The sequence below is a fragment of the Lutjanus erythropterus genome, chromosome 15 (assembly GCF_056507025.1).
Source record: "Lutjanus erythropterus isolate fLutEry1 chromosome 15, fLutEry1.hap2, whole genome shotgun sequence".
Lineage (NCBI taxonomy): Eukaryota > Metazoa > Chordata > Actinopteri > Lutjaniformes > Lutjanidae > Lutjanus > Lutjanus erythropterus.
The window spans coordinates 26,556,057-26,579,476 of NC_139331.1; the positions used below are offsets into that span (position 1 = coordinate 26,556,057).

General features: G+C 39.3%; 1 protein-coding gene across 1 annotated transcript in view; it reads right to left on the reverse strand.

The window, feature by feature from the left end:
• Positions 1-22,249, reverse strand: part of mthfd1l (methylenetetrahydrofolate dehydrogenase (NADP+ dependent) 1 like) — a 43,510-nt gene extending 21,261 nt beyond the window's left edge. The window contains exons 1-20 of the mRNA XM_084737605.1: positions 21,963-22,249; positions 20,735-20,819; positions 20,511-20,561; positions 20,345-20,398; positions 18,976-19,100; positions 18,335-18,435; positions 17,218-17,354; positions 16,550-16,661; positions 15,911-15,978; positions 15,716-15,813; positions 15,328-15,501; positions 14,974-15,110; positions 14,363-14,409; positions 13,699-13,806; positions 12,910-12,984; positions 12,073-12,175; positions 9,757-9,833; positions 7,770-7,910; positions 6,633-6,701; positions 1,658-1,769 (exon numbers count right to left, since the gene is read on the reverse strand). Of these exons, the coding sequence (XP_084593731.1) occupies positions 1,658-1,769; positions 6,633-6,701; positions 7,770-7,910; positions 9,757-9,833; positions 12,073-12,175; positions 12,910-12,984; positions 13,699-13,806; positions 14,363-14,409; positions 14,974-15,110; positions 15,328-15,501; positions 15,716-15,813; positions 15,911-15,978; positions 16,550-16,661; positions 17,218-17,354; positions 18,335-18,435; positions 18,976-19,100; positions 20,345-20,398; positions 20,511-20,561; positions 20,735-20,819; positions 21,963-22,198 (2,110 nt within the window). The 5' untranslated portion in view covers positions 22,199-22,249. The remainder of the gene's footprint in view (positions 1-1,657; positions 1,770-6,632; positions 6,702-7,769; positions 7,911-9,756; positions 9,834-12,072; positions 12,176-12,909; positions 12,985-13,698; positions 13,807-14,362; positions 14,410-14,973; positions 15,111-15,327; positions 15,502-15,715; positions 15,814-15,910; positions 15,979-16,549; positions 16,662-17,217; positions 17,355-18,334; positions 18,436-18,975; positions 19,101-20,344; positions 20,399-20,510; positions 20,562-20,734; positions 20,820-21,962) is intronic.
• Positions 22,250-23,420: the final 1,171 nt, after the last annotated feature.

Genomic DNA, 23,420 nt, shown 5'->3' on the forward strand with positions numbered 1-23,420 from the left:
CTACATGAGACTGATCACAACAAGGCCTGTGGATTGTCTTGAGTAACCAGGTCATTATTTCTGGAAAGAGACACTAGTGTTGAATTTTTCAAGTTTATTTTTTGGCACTTTGAGCATCACAAACCAAGTGCCACCTAGTTCCATCAAATTGGAGAGAAGGCAGACATCTCTATGGCTAATATCCCTAAAACTCTGAAACTCATTTCATTTTCACTTAACGACATTTCTTCTTATTTCAGTGACAGCATGACCCTCAGCTAACACAGCATTAACAGCACTTATTTTTGTGGTTTCTCTTCTTTATCAGGACCTTTAGTTCCACTGCCGACACTGTTAAAATGATATCCTTTATCCTTTATGGGTCTCTGAAAGCATGACTCAAAACTCCAAACTCGTAAAGTTCTTATTTTTACTACCTGATGCCATTTTCCTGAGGGAACACTTCCTGACATATGGGGCAGGAAATATAAGAAAAAGTTAATTGAAGAATATGAAAATGTTCTAGCATGAGACGAAAATGACTAAAATGAAACAAAACAGAATTATCCTTTAACCAGATGATGAAACTAAATCAAACAAAAAGCTGACAGTGTGCAGAATTATAAATTTCCTTAAATCTGCTGTTGTGTTATTATTCTTTTCGGTAGTACAAGTTAAAAGAAGACAACATTTGTAGCATCAGGGTAAATAGCTTGAGAGGGAGGGGTAGAGAGAGGGAGTGAGTGGAGTGGGTTGGGGGGTGACATGCATCCCAGCTGCCGAGGGAGGAAAAGGAGGGCGGTCGAGTTCCTGGCATACCTGAGAGTCAGGTAACAAACACAGAGACGGGGAAGGGAGGGAACAAGACGGACAGATGGAAAACAAGCGGGGTAGAGAGGTGGAGATGTAAAATGCATACAAGCCTCCCTGCTTCTCTGCTCCAGTGTTGTGAAACCCAACTCTCCACTCACGCTGCCTACACATTTGCCCAGCTCACAGATGACAGCCTGTGTAAATGTGTGTGCCCAGAGACTGTCTACCCTTCTCCTTTTACCTGTTATGGAAACCTGCCTCACATTTAAAAATACAAGCTCTGACGAGATTTAAATGTACATCAAATGCACCTGACAGACCCCACAAACTCGACAACACACAGACACACACACTCGGACGTAAATTCCAAACATATTTCTGCAGCCAAAGTAAATGAAGACAGAAAGGGAGCAGCGGGGTAGATAGACAGATAAAAATGGAAATACTCAAGTATGCTTTGACGTTGAAGGGATTAGTGTGGTTTACTCTAAAGCATTCCAGGGGCTCTTAAGATTATCAATCAGCTTCCTTCCTCTCTCCTGTGTTTTTTTACGCAATCTTTCCACCAGTTTCCTAGAAAGTTACGCAGCCGCAAGGGCAGGACACCAGAGCAGCCAGATGCAGGTAGAACAGAGCCAGAACCAGGACTGAGATGAATGTAGGCCAAAGGTTGCAGCAGCAGGGGAGCGAGCTGAACTTCGTGACTGGAGTAAATACTGAATTATAGTTTTATCTTCCCCGCCAAAGAAGCTTACGCATTTAATTCCTCCACATCTGGGGCTCCTAGACAACATCTTTTTGTCTGCCATCCCTAAAGGTTTGTGGTTTTGTGTGTGATCTGTACGTGCAGACTGTGTGCTCTTACCCACAAAACCGTCCCGTCCGACCAACTTCAAAGCCAGCTTGTCTGCCAGCACCGAGGAGTTGCCATGGGCGATGTTGGCGAAGGGCCCAGCATGGACAAACACTGGCGTACCCTGCAACAATTAGAGGGGCACACAAACATGCAGGAGGAGTTGAGACAACAGTGTAACCCAGAGCAACTCATTCGATCAAGATTCAATAAGGACTAACCAGTTCTTTCATTCTAGATTCAATATATCTTAGAAACATCCAGGATAAATATTGGAGTGTGGACCCACTTTGGCTGGTTGGCTTTGGTTTGTCTAAACTGTAGGCATAAGTTAAGAGGTACTCGACAGGCAGGCCAGCCTGACTGTGGGCCAGGTTTCCTTCCCCTGCTGATCTGGATGACTCCCTAAAGGCTGGACTCACTCACACAAACTAAAAGAGCACTTCAAATGCCACCTTCTGTGTCTCACAGACAGAGTAATTATAGTTTAGCATTTTTCATTAGGTTTCATTTTTATTTTGTTTTTATTTTTTGGTTTCAATACAGTTTACTGTCAGTTACTTTTGTTTAGTTGTTATTTGTTTCAGTATAGGTTTTCATCTTTTATTATACTATGGGGGTATTTGTGAGGGACAAGACTTAAGAAGTTCAGAATTACAAATCAAACAACACTGTGTGATAGCAGTTGACTCCGTCATGTAGACACCCCAGCCTCAATAGATATATGCACTGATCCTTTGTTTCGTTGACAAATTTCCCAAAATTGACAAAGACTAAAGATATTTCCTGTATATTTTATTTTAGGTTTTTATATGTACACATGATCTTTTCAGTTAGTTTTGTCTTTTCCTACACACCACGTTTTCCTTGCCGTGAGACAGCCTTTTCCAACAGGGAAAACACCATTATATATGCCAAAAATCACATCTCTCTCACTCATCCAGACTCCCTTTTGCAAAACCAGTAATTTTACCTCACAGAACACAGGAATCGCTGGTCTACCGTTGCCTCAATTGATTAGTTTATTTGTGTTACTATGTGACTTTGTAACCTTGTAAAACACTAAAGTCACACAATAACACAAACAAACTAACACATGGAGGCAGCAGTACACCAGCAATTTCTGTTTTCTGCAAGGTAAAATGATTGATTTTGCCAAGGGACTCTGGTGGGTTGGAGAGAGCACTATCTGGCTTATATAACTGCAGTTTCCTGTAGGGAAAGGCTGTCTGACAGCAAGATAAAGCATTGTAAATATTATAAGTATAGCCTATAAGTATAGTACAGACTTTAAAAAGACCCACCTTAAAAAAATCAATATCAGTTTAGGGGGCTAAATTCCATTTTGCTGCTGCCCCTGTCAACAGCTGTACATTATTTTAATTTCCTACACCAGTTCTCCTCCTGCCTCCCCAAACTGGGGGCATGTCAACCACCATCTACTGTAAGTAACACACTGACATGGATAAGTACCTGATACAACGCAACTTCCAACAATCTAACCTTTACCTTTAAAATAAATTTAACATCATGGGTAGAAATATGTCAGTTTCAGAGTTTTTTTCGTAATAGAACCAGAGAGTTTTCACAGAAACGTGGTCAAAATGTCAAATAGCAGGTCAAAGGCACTGTACGTAGACATGTATACATATTATTTAGTATTGGTAGCGATTGTTAACATCCAGCTTGACACAGAAGCTCAGTATTTGCTGCTCTCTACTACTGCTTACATACAGCAGACCCAACAGTGCTGAAATAGCTCTGAATTATTCAAAGGTATTTTTTTAGACAAGGCAGGGCATCAAAGAGTACAGTTGCCAGGCTAAGGTCTACTCCTCAAGATCACAATCCTTCCGCTGCACTCATGGCAGATATACAAAAAAAAGGAAATTACTGAGCAAACTGGTTAAGAAGCAAACTGGGGAAAGCAAAGGGGTCCATTGTTACACTGTATGTGAATTCCTTGAGAGGGAGGAAAAAGGAAGGATGGGAAGGCCTTGCATGATTTTCTAAGCTTTTGTTTGCATACCTCTCCCTCTGCCTGCATAAACAGCCTCCCCTCGGAGGAGTAAATCAGCCATTCAACAAGGCTCTCACAAACGCTGCCACCTGTCTATTTGTCTATGTAAACTACTAGCACAGATTACAGCAGCATGTAAGACTATGAAGAAAAAGAGAGAACAATATAATGACAAAAAAAAAACTAATTTCACAAAGTTCACTAAGACGTTCTTTTCTTTATTTCAATGGAAAGACAACATGCATCATACAATGTGTGAATTTCCATGTGTGTTTGTAACTCCTGAACTTTTACTTGCCCCGGTTCACACTTTCCACATCCGTACATGAGAGGAAGCGATTCAGGACACAAAAAAGCGACAACAGGGTGATGAAAGTGGAAATAAATGAAAAGCTGAGTTGAGTGTGTCACCTCTTCAACTGCTGGATGAGAGGATTATGAAGACTCAGGAAACGAACAAAAACAGGAAGATGGAGATCATGTCACTGTTTCCTCTTCTGGTGCATCTCTTGCACTGTCCACTACACCAGCTGCAGAGAAGTGCTACACTAATAAAATGTCTCCAGCTGAGACTTCCAGACAAGAATTCAAACCCGAGAGTCTGAAGTTTCAGGTCTGAATGTCTATGCTATTGTCTGCTTCTCCCTGGGAAAGATGCACGCACTCGATTCGGTGAAACTCCACGTAGACAGGATGTTTGAAAAACGCACAGAATGACTGAGGTCTGCTTCACAGACACGTACACAGCGAGTGGGTTCAAAAACTATCCCTTTTCCTCTTGTGCTATGTCTCGTCCAAACCCTGCCCTATCTGAAACAACACAGAGATGCATTCTCTAACACACACACACCGGCTTCCATATGCCAACTCTATTCTCATGTCTGTATTCAAAACACACAATCACAAGTGAAAAGGGCATAAAGGGCACGGGCGGTCAAGCTCAATGGAAAATTCTCATGGAGCTCTGAGGCCCACTCGGTCCCAATACCAGCTCCCTGACCAGAATCACAGGAAACCCACACAGGAAACCGTTTCACACAACAGGACTGCAATGCTTCCTCCAAAAAAACAGAAAGTAACCAAATCTCTGCTGTATGCAACACTCCGCTCCCTCTACACCCTTGAAAACACCCAGTCTGTGTTTATTTTCCCCACCCAATAGCCATGTAATCAAGCTTTCTGTTCAAAACCAACAAAGGACAAACAAATGAAAAAAATAGCTGTACAACAAAAACACAAAGCTGTTAGCAGAAGCATGACTGCTAACATTGTGCTTATTGTAAACTCTGATTTAAATCAATCCATCAGAAAAACACACTTAGTTTGTGCAGAAAACCTCTGGCCCACAACCCAGTGTCTCAGATGCACAGACTCCAAAGCACTGCCCAGACACCAGAATGACCAGATAAGCGTTACTGTTAAAGGAAAGAGTACAATTTAAACCATAGAGAAGGAAGGAGAATGCTTTTTAGTTCGAGATGAACTCTAAAAAGAGTTTTGCAAGACTGGTCTGCTGACTGTCTTACCCTTAGCTGATGAGAGCTTAAAATCACATATAACAGAGGTTTGGAGACACGAGTCATTAAAAAAGCTGTTTTCTTTCTCAAAATTTCATTTACAGGATGTTTAGAGGTCTGAAGACGTGAAAGTAGCAAAAAATTAGTTGTTAAAAAAAACAGTAAATACAAACACAAATTTGTGTAACAGAATTAGGCAGGTTTCTCATTCCTTCAATTATTTTTGCTACCCAATTTCAATTTCACATGTCTTGTTTTGTCCAGCCAACAGTTTAAAACCCAAATTATTTAGTCAGAAAAACTCCCCCTGCACAGCCAGCCAGTATGTTAAGTCACAGTAAGGTCAGCTCAATGTGCAGTGACTTATATAAGATATATATCTTATCTAAACATAGATGTTTAAACTAGAATTACCACCTTGTGCTATATATGAGAAATATATATATATATTCTGGTCCTTGTAATGGCCATAAAAGTGTTTCACTGGACATTATAAAGTCACAGCGAAGTTGACCTTTTATCTTATGAATATAAAATGTCATCATTTTATCCTCTTTGACATTTGTGTAAAATTTTTTCGAATAATTATTTTGTGAGGTCACAGTGATTTTGACCTTTGACCACCAAAGTCTATCAGCTCACTTCAATTCCAAAAGGTTTGTGCCAAGTTTGAAGAGATATGGGCGTTCCTGAGATATCGTGTTCACAAGAACGAAACATACAGACGGATAACCCGAAAACATGAATGATACCAGTCTCAGGGTGCATGGAGGATTTAAAAGTTTAAATCCTCATCCTTCAGGGGATAAGTTAGTTAATGGGCCGGTCTTCTATAAATTTGGTGCTTCTTTTAAGTGGGCTTTAGCTAAAGCAGAAAAGGCCAAAGATCAAGACCATATGTCCATTTGATTCATTAAACCTCCAAACTCCTTTCCATTTCTCATTTTCTCATCCATCACCTTGAGGGTTGGGCTTTGGGTCACTGATGGTACGTAATATGTGTGTGTTTGTGCACTTGCAAGAATTGTTTATGTGCCTGCGGGACAACGGTAAGGTCTCAAAAGCAAAATGTAAGCCAGATGTTGTGAGAGCCAGAGTTATGGTGTAAGTCATCACACCAGTCATCAAACTGTTTCCTTAAGACAGTATGAATCTGGATGGGCTGGACTGTCTGAGAGCTCCACCTGTCCCTCTACACACTGCTAAACTGCCATTAAGATAAAGAGCCATGGGAGGAAAAGGTCAATCTATCATCCTTTCTTAAAAGCTCTCAGTGGAGCAGTCTTTCTCCTTCTTTCTTTTCTCTGACAGCAGAGGTAGAGGTAGGTCTAGTGCACGCTCTCACTGTCCCCGTGGACTGCCAACCTATTTATTCTATGAGATATTCACCAGAAGACTCTCAGCAGAGCAGGGTAATGACTGTTTAAGTGGGGTTATGTGCTTGTCTCACCTCGAGTGTCTGCATCAGCGTGGGTTTGATGGCATCTTTCATTAACACCGCCAGTGCTCCACTCACACCCTGACAGAAAGAGAAAGACAGAAATGTGTTTATCAGGTTTCAGACAAAAATTTAACCTCACTTATACAAACTACTGATATTTATGTAAAGAATGGTTGAATGGTTATCGACTCCAGATGATCAATCTCTGTCCTGCATGGTTTAACACTTCTAGTTTCTCAAAATATGCCTCGTCAGCAGTCTGAACACGCATTAGTATACACAGAGTCACACACCATATTCTCAGTGGGGCCTGCTCTGAGGTGTGGTGATGTTTTTGCATCCACACTAATCAGAAAGACTAGTGTAACTTTATAGGGGATCCTCCTCTACGGCTCTGAAACAACACAGGCCACAGCCTACTATGGGAAACCAGAGCCAGCTGACCCCATAGAGGGATCTGGTGAGAGGTGCAAAAACTCTGCTTAACATCGGAATTGCAGGTTACACCTAGATTAGACGTGTTGTGTTGAACAGAGGACCTGGAAGTGGGAATTTGAACATTTCTAAGCCGCAAGTTTGACAGAAAATTACAGAAAGGACAGTATAGACAAAATGATGACAATGGGGAGTTATGTTTCATATTTTGTCTCCAAAAATGTCAGATCATTGTGTTTTTGTTATTACTCTGTAAATCACTTGTGGCAAATCAGATTTTTAAAAGCAAGGAAACAGAAAAAACAAGCAAAACCTATGGGGGAAAAAAAGAACGCCTTCACCACTTGGACATAACTAGGATAAAACATTTTCAATTTGTTGAGATCTGATCAATTAGACCATATTCTGACAAACTCAGCGCTTTCTGCTTGTGATTGGATCACCAGGTGTAAACAGGCTAGAAGGTTTTCCTACCAAAAATGTAGGACAGTTCGATGCATAACATATATAACCTTCACACTTCCTCACGGGAGTGACACAGAAAGTCTCTTCATTTATCTGAAGAAAAACTGAAAGAAAACTGGGGTTGACTCAAAGCTTTCATTGTATAAATTCTGAGATTAAGTGATGAAAGCCCAATTGTGAGATTCAGACTGTCAGGTTTTAAATTCCCACACTCTCTGAACGAGAAGACCACACAGTAACACACACCAGGTCCTCTGCGGTGACTGGCTGTCCCGAGCGGCTGGTCCCCACCACCATGCGCGCCAGTCTGTTTTTCATGTCCTCCAGGCTGTCTGCCAGAGCCAGGATGGCCATGATCTCGCTGGCCACTGCAATGTCGAACCCAGTCTGGAGTGCGAAAAAAGGAAAGTCATACACAATGTAAGTAATTGTACAGTGGCCTGCAGCTGGTGGATCCGAACATTCAGATCTATTTAACAATCATGAAACAGACTAGCAGAAATTCTGTAGTTTCATGGTTGTTCTTGTGTGAATCTACATGAAAGATTATAGCTATGATGCAAAGCAATACACGTTCACTCTAAAACAAAACCGACTGCTTAGCATAGAAAAGAATAATAGTTTTGAGAGTGGTTGAAATGTTTCATCCCTGACTGTCTCTCAAGACCATAGTGTGGGAAGAAAACTGGCAACTTTCCACAGTTACTGGCAGACGAGATAATCTCTAACACTGTAGTCACCAGCTTTATCACATGGGAAAGGGAATACAAGCCTTATGAACTTGGCCTGGTTTTGAAGTGGTGACTTAAGGAACTAAATTAAACTATGAACATATTAAACTCATTTTTGAAGCAACTTTCTACATTAATTTATGTCAAAGTAACAGAAAAAGACAGAAAAGTGAGAGGAGGTGAGTGAAAGAGGGCTATCCACAGGGAAGAAGAGCATAGAAAACCAAAGTAGTCTCCATTCCACGTCACCAAAAAGAAAAAGAAACATAACTTAAACCACATCAATCCACCAAGGAACACATTTCTATTCCCACTCCCACTGATAATACCCTGAGGGGCTATAGTGTATCCAGCGCTGGAGGAAGGTGGAGGACAGAGGAAGGGAAAGGGAAACAGAATGGATGAACTGATGGCTGTAAATGTAAGCATATGCTGAACTAGCTCAGAGGCTATTCCAGGTGTGTGTCTGTGTGTGTGTGTGTGTGTGTGAGAGTGAGGATGGGTGGGTCATTTTTCTCCTTCTTTAAACATTTGCTTTCACTTAGGCCTGCTTGCTTCCCATTGAGGTGAAGTGTTTATTTACAGGATTTCATTTAGCTGTCATTACTGCAGACATATGGGTGAAATACATCTGGGCTTTATCATGGGCAGAAGGGAGTGTGTCCGTGTGTGCATGGGAAAAGTTTTACACACTCTAGTTTTATTGTATGAGTGCCTAAAAACACAGGTATCTCATGCCACCTTAAAGGGATAGTTCTGATTATTTGAAGTGGGGTTGTATGGGGTACTTGGGGTACTTGGTCTGGCTGCCTTGACCTTATTTTGTTTGTATTATTGTGGGTCTTGAGGTTAGTTCAGATTCACCAAAGTCATTGGTAGACCAGCAACTCCTGTTTTCTGTGAGATAAAATTACTGAGCTCACCAATGGAGTCTGGTTGCGCAAGAAACTGACTGATATATGGCTTACACAACAGCAGTTTCCAGTTAGAAACAGCTGTCTGGCAGCTGTCTGGCAGCAAAACAGAGAAAATATTATATTTTGTAATGGTTTTTTTTTTGGAAATGGTTAATGGTACTCCTCTCTGATTCTCCACATTGGGGGCATGTTGACCAGCATCTACTTCAGCTAATACACTAACTATCCATACTGTAATTACCTTATTCAACCCCACTTCAAATACTCCAAACTATTTAATAAGAAATAGTATTAGACCCATGTTAATGACACCCACCAACAAAGCCTTTTCAATGAAAACCCTGCAGTGACTGTTTGTCATACTGTGTTAGTATGTGAGTGAATGAGAAAATATTTGCAATGAACAGGAATGTCACCATATTCAGATCAGTGGATGCCTCAGTCCTAAGCTGATACTACCCAAGCATTCATTCTGGTTATCATAAAAATACACAAACCAAGCTGGTGGTTGAAAAATATTTTAAAAGAATGCTGTAAATTCAAAGAATCATTGTGAAGAATGGTGAAGGGATGAACGCTGCATACCTCTCTGATCTGTCCTTTTTCTGTGCTTGCTTGTCCAACTGTGATCTTCCTCAAGAAACGGTCGTTTGTGTCAACAACTGAAAGACAAGGACAGTTTAATTTAGTTTCTCATAAAATCTACTGCTTTGAACATGAAAACTTGGGTAACATTGATGACAGACAAGACACATAAAAATTAAATAAAACAGTACTTGATCTGCAACCGCAGACACACTAAAGATTTACGTCTTTACAGCCTGAACCTGACAGGCCATAAAAATCCATTTCCACACATTGTTAAATATAATATTTAACGAACATCCACAGCTTTCACACAGACACACAAATAAAACACAATACCAGACAAGAAGAGAGATTATTTCATCTTATTTTGTGTAGGTGTGACACTCTGAAAGTGTTTGCACTATGAGAGATTTGTTACTTAAAGTTCCTTCACTCAGCACTTTTAGCCTATTCTGTGATGATGTGGCTAGGAATTGCTTTCTCTGTGGTTATACTGTTGTGACAATCAGCAAGGAAACCACATAAAACATTATCCTCATGTTAGTTTTGTAATGAAAGGGAAAGTTAAAATCAAGGTCTGTTTCATGAACACACAGACACACAGTCACACCCACATAACCTCAGGTGGTAAATGTGCTTTTAATCTCCAGGGTTCGTCTTTTAAGAATGCCCTCTGGAGCCATTGGAGTAAATACCCCATCAGTCACAGAAGCACCCGGCTGGTTGTTCTCACTGACAACTTTAAACCAACACATCCACTGAGGTAGCTTTTCCCACTCCTCCTATACTTCATCTTTAGTATCCTGTGACTGATGACTGCAACACTTTTACACTTAATGTGTTAATTCAATATGAACACACGGGCTTGAAAGAGCTGTTTAAGCTAATTTTTACTGATGACAAAACCAACATACCAAAATGAAGACTCGTTTAGAAATTCAGAGAATTTAATCTAATTCAAGATTGCTTCAGTCCTGGCACAATAAAAGAATTTATGAACCACGGGATGTTTGTCAAAACATTTTTGATGCAAATTTGATTTCTGTGACGGTCAGTTGTGTAGTAGTTCCACACACCATTTCATTCTCAAAGAAAATGTGTTGTTTTTTTAACATCACATTGCCTGGTATGGTGATAATAATGTCAATGCATACCACCAACAACAAGGTAAAAATGTTTGTAAATGTTTGTCTATAGGCATGGGGGGAAAAAAAGATTCTTAGATGTTTCACGATGCAGATGTGGATGATTCTGCATAGAGTCATAAATGTCAAAAATCAATTTTCTAAATGTTAAATGTTAGTTTCATGATGTTGATGGAATGAAAAAGGAAATAGGTGGAGCTCAATGATGAGGGCAGTGCAGCAGCCCAAAAGTCTGCAGCATGCACACGCCAGAGTTATCTTGTTATCATAGCTTGTAATTTATCTTCACAAATGTCAGTGGTTGCAAGCATGTTTTGATTTAGTGGCTAAATAATTACATTTCTGAGAAAAATGTGAAGGATATCTTGAGTGCTTTCTCCCCATCACCCGAGACTAACATAAATGTAGCAGCAATCAGCAGTAACAAACAAAAGCGGCTGACGAACACAAACTGCAACATTAAAGGAGCAATATGTAGCAGTTGTGTGTGCTAAAATGAGTACTGTAGTCCAAATAGCAAGCTGGAGCCACAGATTGTATATTAAATAGATTGAAATCCTATTTAATATATAATCTATGGTTGAAGCAAGTAGTTTCCCTCCACCCCCTCTTCCCCACACTCTGGGAAACTCAGGCAGACTGCGGACACCCGCAACATTGCAAACTGACAATAACAAGCGAGGACAAGTTCTCCACTGTAAGTTGATCAGTTGTTTATAACTGTCAGTTGTCTGTTAAGATAATGGTAAACCAGTTATCCTGAAAACAAAAGCCCACTGCTCCAAAAATACACTAGACTAAGACTAACAGACTTTGAGTTTAGTGACTGCCTGCCAACATATTGCAAAGTTTAACAGTTATCAGCATCTACTCTTCCCAAAAGATTATTTATGATTTCTTACAACTCATAAAAAGACACTTACTCATTCAGCCAACATTCGGCATTAAAATGAAATAGGCATACAGAAACAGTTATTCAGGCCTGTAATAAAATTTTTCACTGAGGCTATAGTGGTGTTGTCAGAGAAGTATTTCAACTTAGCATGTTTCCTTAATTTCTGATAACATATCATGGCCTTTTTAGGATTTATTACAGAAAACATATTACAGTTTCTCCTTTTAACAACTTAAATCAAGTCTATAACAACATAATAACATCTATAGATACCTCTCTGCCAGGTGATCTTGGAAGGATCAAGGTCAAGACGGACAAAGGCGCGGACTTCCTGGGGAGTGAGAGATGCTGGATCTGTTTTATTGATCCCTAGATTCTGAAATCAAAAAGAAAAGAAACAAGGTCAGAGGATCATTCGCGAGTGTTTTCTGGAGAAGTGATGCAATTTTTGGCTTTGGTTGCAGAAGTTCCCAGCTGTGGCACTATTGCTAAACACAGCTCTTTATTAGATATTTTATGATAATCTGACTGTTTCTGTATTTTGTTTTACTTTTCTTGCTATGCCCTTGTAAGCCTGACACAGTATCATTCCAGCATTTGAAAACAAATCCAAAGTAAATGACAACAAGGTGATCAACACACTCTCCGGTTCAAAAGGTTCAGTGGGAAGTGCTCTGTTTAAAAAACACACACAACTCTTTATCTCTCGCTCTGTCCATTAAGACCAATACATATTTTATAGTCCTTTTAACTTCTCATTTCAGAGACTTTCTTACAGCAGGAGAGACAAACATTAAGTTGACTTATGTTCAAACTTCCCCCTCATATTTCTACAACATCTGCCATATGTGTTTCATCTGTTAAGACTTGATAAGAGGCATTCTTCATCAACACGACATAAAACACAATTACTCTTAGACATATAAACAGACAGGAGCTTCAAGGGGTATAAACAAATATTTGGAGATGAGGACATGGTGAAGGGACAGAGGGAAATGTTTAAAGTAAGCTCACCGAGGTCCTCTAGTGGACAAACAAGTCTTTTTTGTAAGAGCAACACAACTTTTGGCTGGACACTAGTGATTCAGGCGGTACAGTGTTTGGACTTACGTGTAGCCTGGAGATCTGGATGGGCGAAAATTTTCTGACTCCATTCACTGAAGGGACCAGTCTATTGAACAGGGCCTATGAGGTATAAAGCAAAACACTTGGATTAAATTATGTGTGTGAAAGTACTAAAAGTAATGGGAACATACAGTAAAAAACATGCTTTTACACAGATTGGTGAATATTAATTGTCTATGTCTTCCCCATGAATATTTAATAGCATAACAAGATAACAAGATTGTAGTATGTAGTGGTGGAATGTAATGGAAAGTGTATTTACTCAACAACAGCACTTAAGTATAATTTAGAGGTACTTGTACTTAACTTTGAGTATTTCCATTTTATGCTACTTTATACTTTGACTTCACTTCATTCAGATATCAGTGTTTTTTCACCACACTATATTTTTTTATATGTTTAGTCACTTACAAAAAAAACCCAAAATATAATCAATAAATAAATTATAAAGTATTATTAAGGCAGACAATACCCAGCGGTATATAAAGTGGTTAAATGAGCTCCATCTTTACCGGCTGCGACATTAAAATGATGAACACATTAATGCATTAATAATTAGAACCCATTTGAACCCAATAGATTGAAAAATTTATATATTTTCCTTTTAAAAATCACTGATAAGAAATCTGAATAGCAAATCACAAATATTTTGAAATTTCAGGACAATCAGGATTGTCATCATATCCATCGAGGTCAAAACAGCTGTTTCACATTTCACATTTTTTGTTGTTAAAAATAATAAGTTATTAAGGAGAGAAATCATTACATGGTCACCTTGTCTGATTGTGTTGCCTCATGGAGCATCCTGGCATCGATGGCTGCTGCCACCAGGTTATTGGCTGCTGTGATGGCATGAATGTCACCGGTCAGATGGAGGTTGAACTGAGGGGCAAGACAGACAAAAGAAAGACAAAGAACAAACAAAGGAAAAGAGAGAGAGAGAGGGGTGAGGATATTAGAGAGGGGAAATCAAAGTGCTGCAATGCACATTGTGGTTTTGGATGTCCCCAGTGGAAATAAAACCTCTAACAAAGTAATCTTACCATGTACCCTAGGTCTTTAAAAATATTATGGAACATATTCTCTCTGTTTGGCCTGAGCGCTAATGAAAACAATGTATTGTAAAGAAATGACAAGGGGGAGTGGTAGAAGGAAAAGCCTGAAAAAGGTGATGTCTTGGTATGCGAAAAGGAGGCTTATTCAGAGCAATATGTCTGTAGCTTCAAAAGCTCAAAGTCTTCTTCCTCCTTCCCTCTCCCTTGCTGCATTTACGGACAGTGCCTTCAGTCACAGGCAATATTATGCCACAGCTCCTGGGGTTGTGTGTGTGTGCATTTGTGTATTTTAGTGCAAACTAGCTTGAGTCTCTGCATGTCTTATGTCTTTGAAGCCTGGACTAGCTCTGCTAGGGAGCACTGAGAGTGTCTGTGTGTCTTACCTCCTCCATAGGGATGACCTGTGCATATCCCCCTCCTGCAGCTCCCCCTAGGCCCAAAGAAGAGGTAGCACAGTCAGAGGCAGACAAACAGGACAGGGTCTCACAAAGGAGGAATGCTGAGTGGTGGACTCTGAATGAACTGCTCCACCCCTGCACAAAATGTAGCAGGGTATGAAACGCTAGCCTCACGCTGACAAAGATAGCCTATCACACAGTTAGTTGATACATTCCTAACTGCCTGTTTTCGGCGCCTGCCTCTGGCCGTGTCCATATCAACTCAACTCAATCGGAAGAAAAACATAATTAAGCGTTTCATTCCAAAATAACATGCACCATTTGAAGCAGTTTGACATCTTTTCTAATGTGAACACACATCTCCTTGAAGAATGGAACTGAAGTTGTTATTCACTGTAGTAGTTTTCTTACAAAAAAAAAGTTTTAGAGAAAACAAACTTTTGGAGTGAAAAATTACTACAATGTATTACACTGTAGTCAAAAGAAAGCTAGGGAGCACAGTGAGATAAAAGCATACTCTTCAGATGGGATATGTCATGTATAATTAACATAAGGACATATACATTTATTTATTAATTTCAGTATTCATTTCTGACCTTTAACCCCAAAGGTGGGTCCCTGGGAAGGCTGTCGGAGACAGGCGAAGGAGTTGAGCTTAAGGTGGGCAGACAGGGCCTGGACAAGGCCGATGGTCACCGTGCTTTTACCTTCACCCAGAGGAGTGGGAGTTATACTAGACAAGGAGAAAAGGAAGAATATTTTGGAATTTCAGATTTTTTTTGGTGTGCATACTGTGATTGACTTTAAGTGCATTCATGTCATAATTTCCAAATCTGGCCCTTCTAAAAAAAAAAGTAGGCCTGCTTCAAGGTAATACCATAAATGGATGGCAGCACTGAAGGAATATGATATTTAGGAAAAGAATTCGGTTGATCAGTAGTCAAACTCACCCAGCAACCAGTATATATTTCCCATCAGGCTGTGTGTGAAGGCGGTCTAACAGAGAGAGTCGGACCTTAGCTTTGCTCCTGCCATAGGCTTCAAGCTCTTCTGGCAGCAAACCAATCTCCTCAGCCAGCTGGTCCACTGGCTTAGGCGTCTGAGCTCTGGAAATCTCTATGTCACTGACAAAAACAGAATGACATAACAGATTTCATTTGAAAGCATCAAATATGTCAACAATGTCTGTTAGACAATTGTACACCACACTCAACCTTATTAATGTAACATTAAAGTGTGGCGTAGGTTAAACAAGGAGAACATTATGACATAAGAAAAATGATCCCATGTAAAGGTAGATGTCGTTCCTAACAATCCCTCACAGATAGTGGTCTATACCTTGGGACAGGGGTCAGGGGCTGCAGTTTGAGGCTGCGCAGATGCCAGGGTCTGTACTGCTGCTCCTGGAGCCACCGACTGCAGCTATGCACCACATTCTTGTAGGAGGGACAGAGAGAACAAAGTGAAGAATAATGAAGACAGAATGCAGTAAGAGAATGGGGCAAGAATGGAGACAGAAACAAAAAGACTCACCTGTGTTCTGTAAGCTGCTGTGAGGTATCCTAACCCAGACTTTGAGGATGTTTCAATGGCATGTTCATCTAAAAACAAAAAACAACAACATAAATGCACATGTGGAGTAAAAAATATACTACTAATATGTCTCTGGAAATTCAGAGACATTCTCAAGCTTTTTTGTCAGCTATAAAGCGATAATGTCATTGAAAGCAATATTAAGTGTTTCAGATTAAGTGTCATTTCTTTTCCAGTAAAGCTCAAGTGTGTGCAAAATGATTGTGATGACTACAACTGTGTTTCTAGTCAAAGTACCAGGAACCTTTTGTCCCAGGAACTATTTTTCAAGGAACTAAGTGGTTATTTTGTCTGATCCATGATGATTAGGCAAATTAGTCCACTGACTACTGTCCACTGTCCACTGTCCACTGACACCGAGTTGTTTTTACACATAATTTCTGCTTATGATTATACAACTGGTTTCCGGCCGCAGAGTTTTAAAAATGGTGGCTGAATTTAACTGCTTCGAGTACCCAACCAAACAGAAATGTTCCTGTACTTTTAGAAAATACTACCCCCTAAATAAATGTTCCTAGACCCTGGGAAAAGTGAAGGAAAAAGGAAAGGCAGTACAGCTTAAAATATATTCTACAATACCTGTTTCCAGGGTTGGCTCACAGTGGATGACAGCAGCTCCAGGTCTAACCCAGGCGGGTGGGACTTCCATATTTCCTGCCCCCAACAGAACCACTGCATCAGCCTGCATCACCTAGAAAATGAGGAAAGAAGAAGAAATTAGATATGAGGACTTTCAAAGAGAGGAAATTACAAGCAATTAAACAATAAAAGGAAAGAAGACTTGAAGAGTGTAGAAGATATGCGTTATGTCTTGTTTGTGCTTTGCAAGCTTTAACAACTTCTATGACTAATTGACCCGAAAAAGCTCTCCTGAAAAACATGATCGATCAATAAACAAAAATGTATGGCGTTAAATTAACAAAACTGTTAACGGTAATACTGTTACAACCAATCACATATCTTGAAATTGTGTTTGAAAAAGCCGAGACTGACTCCATGTGGTCAGCCACTAAAACTGCATATGCTGTAACTGGTGCAACTGAATAATGATGGCAGATGGTTGAGTAAAAAGAGCATAAGAAGAGGACAAAGACTTTTCAGTTATTAAGTGATGGCTTTCAAAAGACACACTCAAAATAAAGAAACATCAGGCTGATTGACCACAAACATGCATTTACAAAAATATATTTTGGGTACAAAAAGAACTGAGAAAGAAGAGGAAAAAAATTACACATATCCAAACACACCTGTCTCTGTAGACTGTTAGAGCTCCAGTGACTCTTGAGAACAACCATTCCACTTCTTTCAATCAGGCTCTGCAGGGCCACACCAAAGGGTCCTTCTCCTCCAACCAGCAACACAGTTTTCCCTTCCAAAGGAGCATCTATAGAAATGTTTCACATTTCAGTTCATTCAGTTAAATGTGATGTGTTCTGTATTTAAAATCCTGGCCATCTCGATCTGAATGGAAATGGCTTTGTATTACACTCACAAGTGTTTAACAGCTTTTTGCAACACTGTGGTCATAATTACAGATTATTTAAGATGGCTTGATAAACATTTACAAACCTATTGATTTCCCACCTCAAAAAACTGCAACTAGACCAACAATCAACACTTCCAAGATATCATGTGTATTGAAAAGCTGCACCACATGATTCTCTACTAGTTGTATCAGGGACGCTCAGAATAACTATGACCCTGTGTGCACCTGAACTTTGACCCCATACTCTCTGAACCCTAGGGTCAAATTGAGATGTAACTGAGTAGTAAACCTGGTAAGTCAGCTTTTTTCGTACACTGGAGTTTCAAATGCCCAAATAATTTCCTAATTTTTTTCAAAAAATAGTAAATATTTACATTTATTTTTTTGTATACTAACTGCAAATAAGTATAATATGAACATTTAGTAGTATATATTTTATAGTATTAGTACAAAGTATAGTAACAGGTATTCTGTCCTACCATTCATGCAATCCACAAGGTATCACAATATACTGAAATACATGAGAAACAACATTTTCCTCACCACTTCTGACCCAGTAGAAGTGTGTGTCTGTATGGTATTTGCAGAAACCCTGCCTGTATTTTTTTTTTATTTTCTCATTATTTTGCTGTGTTCAGGACCCTTAACCAACCAAAAATGTCAGTACATCCTGAGAATGAGACTCAACAATTAACTTATCTAATCTATTTGGTACATTTATGAACAGCTCGAACAAATCCTACTGATTCAGCCTTCAGCTACACAGTGCACATCCAAGTATTAGTGAAGTTTATCCTTTACCTTTCACAAGTTAGAGTACAGCTTCATTATTCAGTAACTACTGAATTTGGGATTGATTTCCATTCCCAGAAACTCACCGTGTTTTTCCAGCAGATCCAAGACGGCGCTGGCTGAGGGTGGCACAAAACCTTTGCTCAGGTCTCCTCGTACCAGACGGCCCATATTCAAATCTGATATCCTATGACAAGACAAAAATTGATTTAATTTTTGATATCTAACATATAAAAAATAATAGATTGTTCTTCTCCCTGGAAGCTGGGTATTTTCACTAGCTACTGCAGTAAGGTCATATTGTAAAATGCTATGGATAACAGGGACAGGGATTTATGATTACTGCTTTAAAAACATTATCAAAAATAAACGTTAAGTAGTTTGTTGCAGTAAATCGAAGGAACTGTCTCGGTTTTTCATGGGACCACTTTACATTATTTGTCCTCAACTGAACCAATTCTCTTCAATTTGTGATGATCATGAAGGGTGCCTAGCTAATTTTCTCATTCATTTGTCTACTGAAGGCATACACTCTACATTTACACTGTCTTAATTCTGTGCAGCCCTTTCTGATTTGTGCCAATTTGACATATCATGTGAGAAAATGCAGTTATCTCTGTTGGGACAGAGAAACACAAACAAGTGATACCTGGCTGACTGCTGCATAAAAATGTCTACTGACAACACATAAAATATGTTGAGTCATTTTTAAACAGGCAAACTTTACCCATCCACATCCTTCTCAGGTTTGAGTGTGTTTAGCACTCGACTGGTGAGGGAAGCAGGGGGGAGGTGTAGGTAGACTCCATGCACCCGGGGGTCTTCATTCAGCTTCAACACCTCCTCTACAATCTAAACACATACACAAAAGCAAAACACACACAAACAGAAATGAGATTTTTTGCAGAAAATGTAGTTTTTAAAAGCCACTGTTGCAGTAGTAGTAGAAATGCAACTTGTTAAGCTGTTAATATGAAAAAATGACCTCTTGTACTATATGTACTGACCTATTTTTACAGATCAATATTTTTTTGAAAAGACTGGTGTTTATGTCACATTAATTCTGTATGAGATTATATTTATTATAAAGATCGGTGTATATAAACTGGGTTTCTATATACGTTTTTCAGACGATTTGTGTATGCGCAACATTAATTCTATAGATGTTTATTACAGATCTTTATTTTATTTTTTTTACTTTTTTCAGATTACGATTTTTGTGGTTGGTGTAGATATGTATAATGTAATTTAAGGTTTTGTTGTACATGTATGATACGCATCACGTGGTGGATCTATAACGAATTGTGACTATTCAAGATGGCGACTCTCTGTATATACAAGAGGTAGTCTTCTTCTCAGTCTGTCTTATGCCAAAAAAAAAAAAAACACTTTAAATGGTGTGTGGATCTCTCTTTCTCTAAAGTGTTGGTATCACACATGCTGTTATGAGTACTGCTTTCACACCTAAAAGTTAACCTTTGATCTTTTAAGAATGAAGTGCTAATAAAGAACAAAAGAAATAGTGATTCAGCCAGTGCAAAATGAAAAAAAAAAAAAAGATAGTATTCCATGAGGAAAGAGTGGGCCAGAAAGGGGGAGATTTTGAAACAAGAGAGGATAAAGATATGTGAAAGTAGAGCAGTGGATCAGTAGATCAGTGGTCCTTTAGGCCAGGGATTGTAATGTAAATCATCTGCTGTCTGCCTGTCGGCCTGAGCTATTCCCAGGGGTTCCACAAGTACTTCAGGCTCAAGAGTTGATTTCCATCTGGGCGAAGACAGCTGAGAGGCTGCATCTCATTCTCAGTTACATAATGTTGGAAACTGCCATGAGGTGAGAAAATATATGACTAAGGAACCTTAAAGAGCTGCTGAAGCAATTAGGAAATAAAGAATTAGTCATATAACAGTGGGTACATGATGGCTTACAGTTAAGTAGGTTTTATGCGAGTCACTGCATCTTTACACAGCTGCAATAATGACATGCTGCACAGAAAAACAGCCAGGGTGGTTGCAATATCATGCACTGACTTGTTAAACAACGAGGAGGTATGAACTGAGTGGAATAAACCTGATGCGTGAGTCAGTTTCACTTACTTCATCTTCACAGCAATCTTTTGACAGACAAATCTGAATGATGTTTAAGCCAATCTGAGGACATACAGACACAGACACATACAGGGGTGAACTGTCTGAATTATTGTGACAAAAAGGGAAAAAAAGGACAAAATTCACACAGAGGAACAGTAAGAGAGAAAATTACCCTTGCTGCCATTTTCTTATTGATCTCCAACAAGCTGTCATCTTCACCGGCCTTTGAGATAAAATTAACAGACTGAGAAAAACACACAGGCGTGATAACACAGGAATCTTCTGTTCTTACTCAAGCAATCTTGAGTAAGAACAGATTAACCTTAGATCAAAGTTGAAGGCTTTAAATGGTCATATGTTACATGGTGGAAACCCTTTTGGCTTTGCGTACAATACCTGGATGATGGCTAACAAAGGTTGGACTCCTGGATTTCTTCTCTGCAGAGCCACCATTGCTTCCTTGGTGCTCTGAACCACTTCCCTGTGTGAGAAAATAAACTGGTTAGCAATTAATTAAATATTTTTACAGTAACAGTAACTGTTCTTGATGTGGATGGCACTTAATTGACAACAAGTCAAATCTAAAACTCTTATTGGCTAATGTTAAATATACATCATGTTTTGATGAATAGAGCAATGCAACTGAATGACACTTCTGATGTCATTAAACTGCATTATTATGATTTCAGAACGTGGCTTAAATACCAGTCGTGTTCTGAAAACTAATCTAATAATTCTATCTAAGGCAACGTATTACTGGCTAATATAAGCATCTATGTTACTTTGTAATATATATATGGAATAATGGAATATACATGACTTTTCTTTATTTGGATATCAGTATTATATATGCTTTCTAAATATTGGCATCTGCAATAGAAAAGCCCCTATCAGTCAACCACTTGTTAGGGTGTCCACTAAATATATCAATCCATCTAGAAGCAGTGATTTGGCATATTTGTAGCAAGTAATGGTATACAAGTTGTGAGGCTGGACCCACTGGGCACATTATGGCTCACGTGACACTAAGTGGGCGGGGCTAATATGTTAACGTATAGAGTTAACACACTGACCTATATATTGCCCAAAATGTAAACATTGACTAAATTAAGTCCACCTTCAGCAATCTCGGATCAATGCATTGTATTTTGCATGATGGTCTATGGTAGCAAAAGACATAAACCCATCACCTACAATACATGTCACTCACAATAGCCAACAAATCGTTTAAAAACGTATAGGTCTCAGCAAACAAACATACAGTGATGTTGGTGACATACGCGTTACGGTGAATCTTTCACAGCAAAATCCATTCACCCGTATGTGTTTTTAGCTCCACCTGCCATTAATTTATTTAGGTGGATTTCAGGATCCTATGTTTGGTAACACCGGAAAAGAGTTACATCAGCTGGCTGCAGCCCCTCTGATGATACCGGAGGCACGTGCAGAACTGGCTGATAGCCAACAACAAAAACGCGCCGGCCAGACAGGAAGCAATTATAGACCAATGTTTATCACGTTAGCAAAACAACACTCGATTTTTGGATCATTTATATAAAAATAATAAAGACAACAAACCGCGGATGTGTGACCGCATACACTCAAAGTACATATTCTTTCTTACCTAAAAGAAATGTCGCATTCAAATTCCTCATTAGTTTCGGACTGTTTCCCAAAGCTAACGGCTAGTTTCGGGCTGGTACCGCCGCTGCTGGTGGCGCTGGCAGTTCGGAGGATCAACCGACCGCTGGCTGTACCCACCGGTGGGCATCTCCGCGACCAGCCGCTGACCCTGCTTCCAGTACGGGCTGAATGTATCCGAAGGCTTCCACAAGCACGGTGAATTAAAGACAACCTCATAGCCGTTTCTTTTGTTCTTTTAAATCGTGTTTTTCAAAAGTTTTTCCCCTGTTTGTTTTCCTTGCGACGGTTAGCGAGGGATTCAACCTCCGGGAGAAACAAAAAGAAAGTTGAGGTTGCGACTAGGTCGTGATGGAGCAACGCTGTCTTCAGAGACAGTCGGAAATGTGATAACTCAGAGTTCGTCATACCCACAAAATCTGTCAAAATGTATTTCTGTCATGTATTGTCTATTTATGCTACTTTTTTGTCTGATTACCTTGTCCAAATACCATAACAAAATACAACCAACATTATGGTACAGGTACTTTTGTTATCAGCTACGCTGGGATACTTGCTTCGAGCTTTGAGTTATTGTAAATCCGAGGTACACCTGAAAGCACCAGCCTCAGGAGAAAGGGCATGCTACCAGTTACGAGCACGCGTCTTCACGTGGTTAATTGACACAAACAGGAGAGTTCAGTTCATGTGGGTTCAGACAACATGAATTGTATTGTTGCATCGATCGTGCGAATTACAGGCGTCTCAAAAGGTCTGAGACAGCTTGATTGATACCTGAGACCCCCTGAAAGTCTCCACAGCCAAAGTTTTGAAGACGTTTTGGGGTCTCTGGAAAAGGGTTTAAATAATGTGAATTGTACTTTAAAAGCTTACTCCAGTATTCATTATTATTTATATTGAAAAACATTTATTCACAAATATGAATGCAGAAAAATATTGCTGTGGTGTCACTTCTTATGTGAATTCAGGTAATCTAGGTCATTGAGTAATGTGGGACACCCAAGTTTATGTTTATTTCCTGTTCCAACAAATTTTGTCTTGTCAAAAGTACTAATACTATAGGTTCAGCATATATGCTGAGTCATGTAACTGAAATCACATGACTTGATGAAGAAATAAAATGAAGAAATTCAAATATTTGATATCTGATATTGTCTTTATTGAAGTTCTTTATAAGAAAACATTATGATGTTTTACATGTTTCCATGAATTAATGTAATTTCTTTCAGTAATAAACATTTTCTTATGCAGCTTTCTGTTCTTGTCATTTTTTCATAATGCTTTTTAAAAATTTTAGGGATATTAAGCTTGGCATAGGCCTTTTTAAGCAGTGTCCCAGATTATCAAATTCAGGACACATTAAGGATTCAGGAAGAACACTCGATATAATCGATATAAAACGTCTTAAGGATTTCAGAAAGGTCTCCTGTTGCTCTAGTGT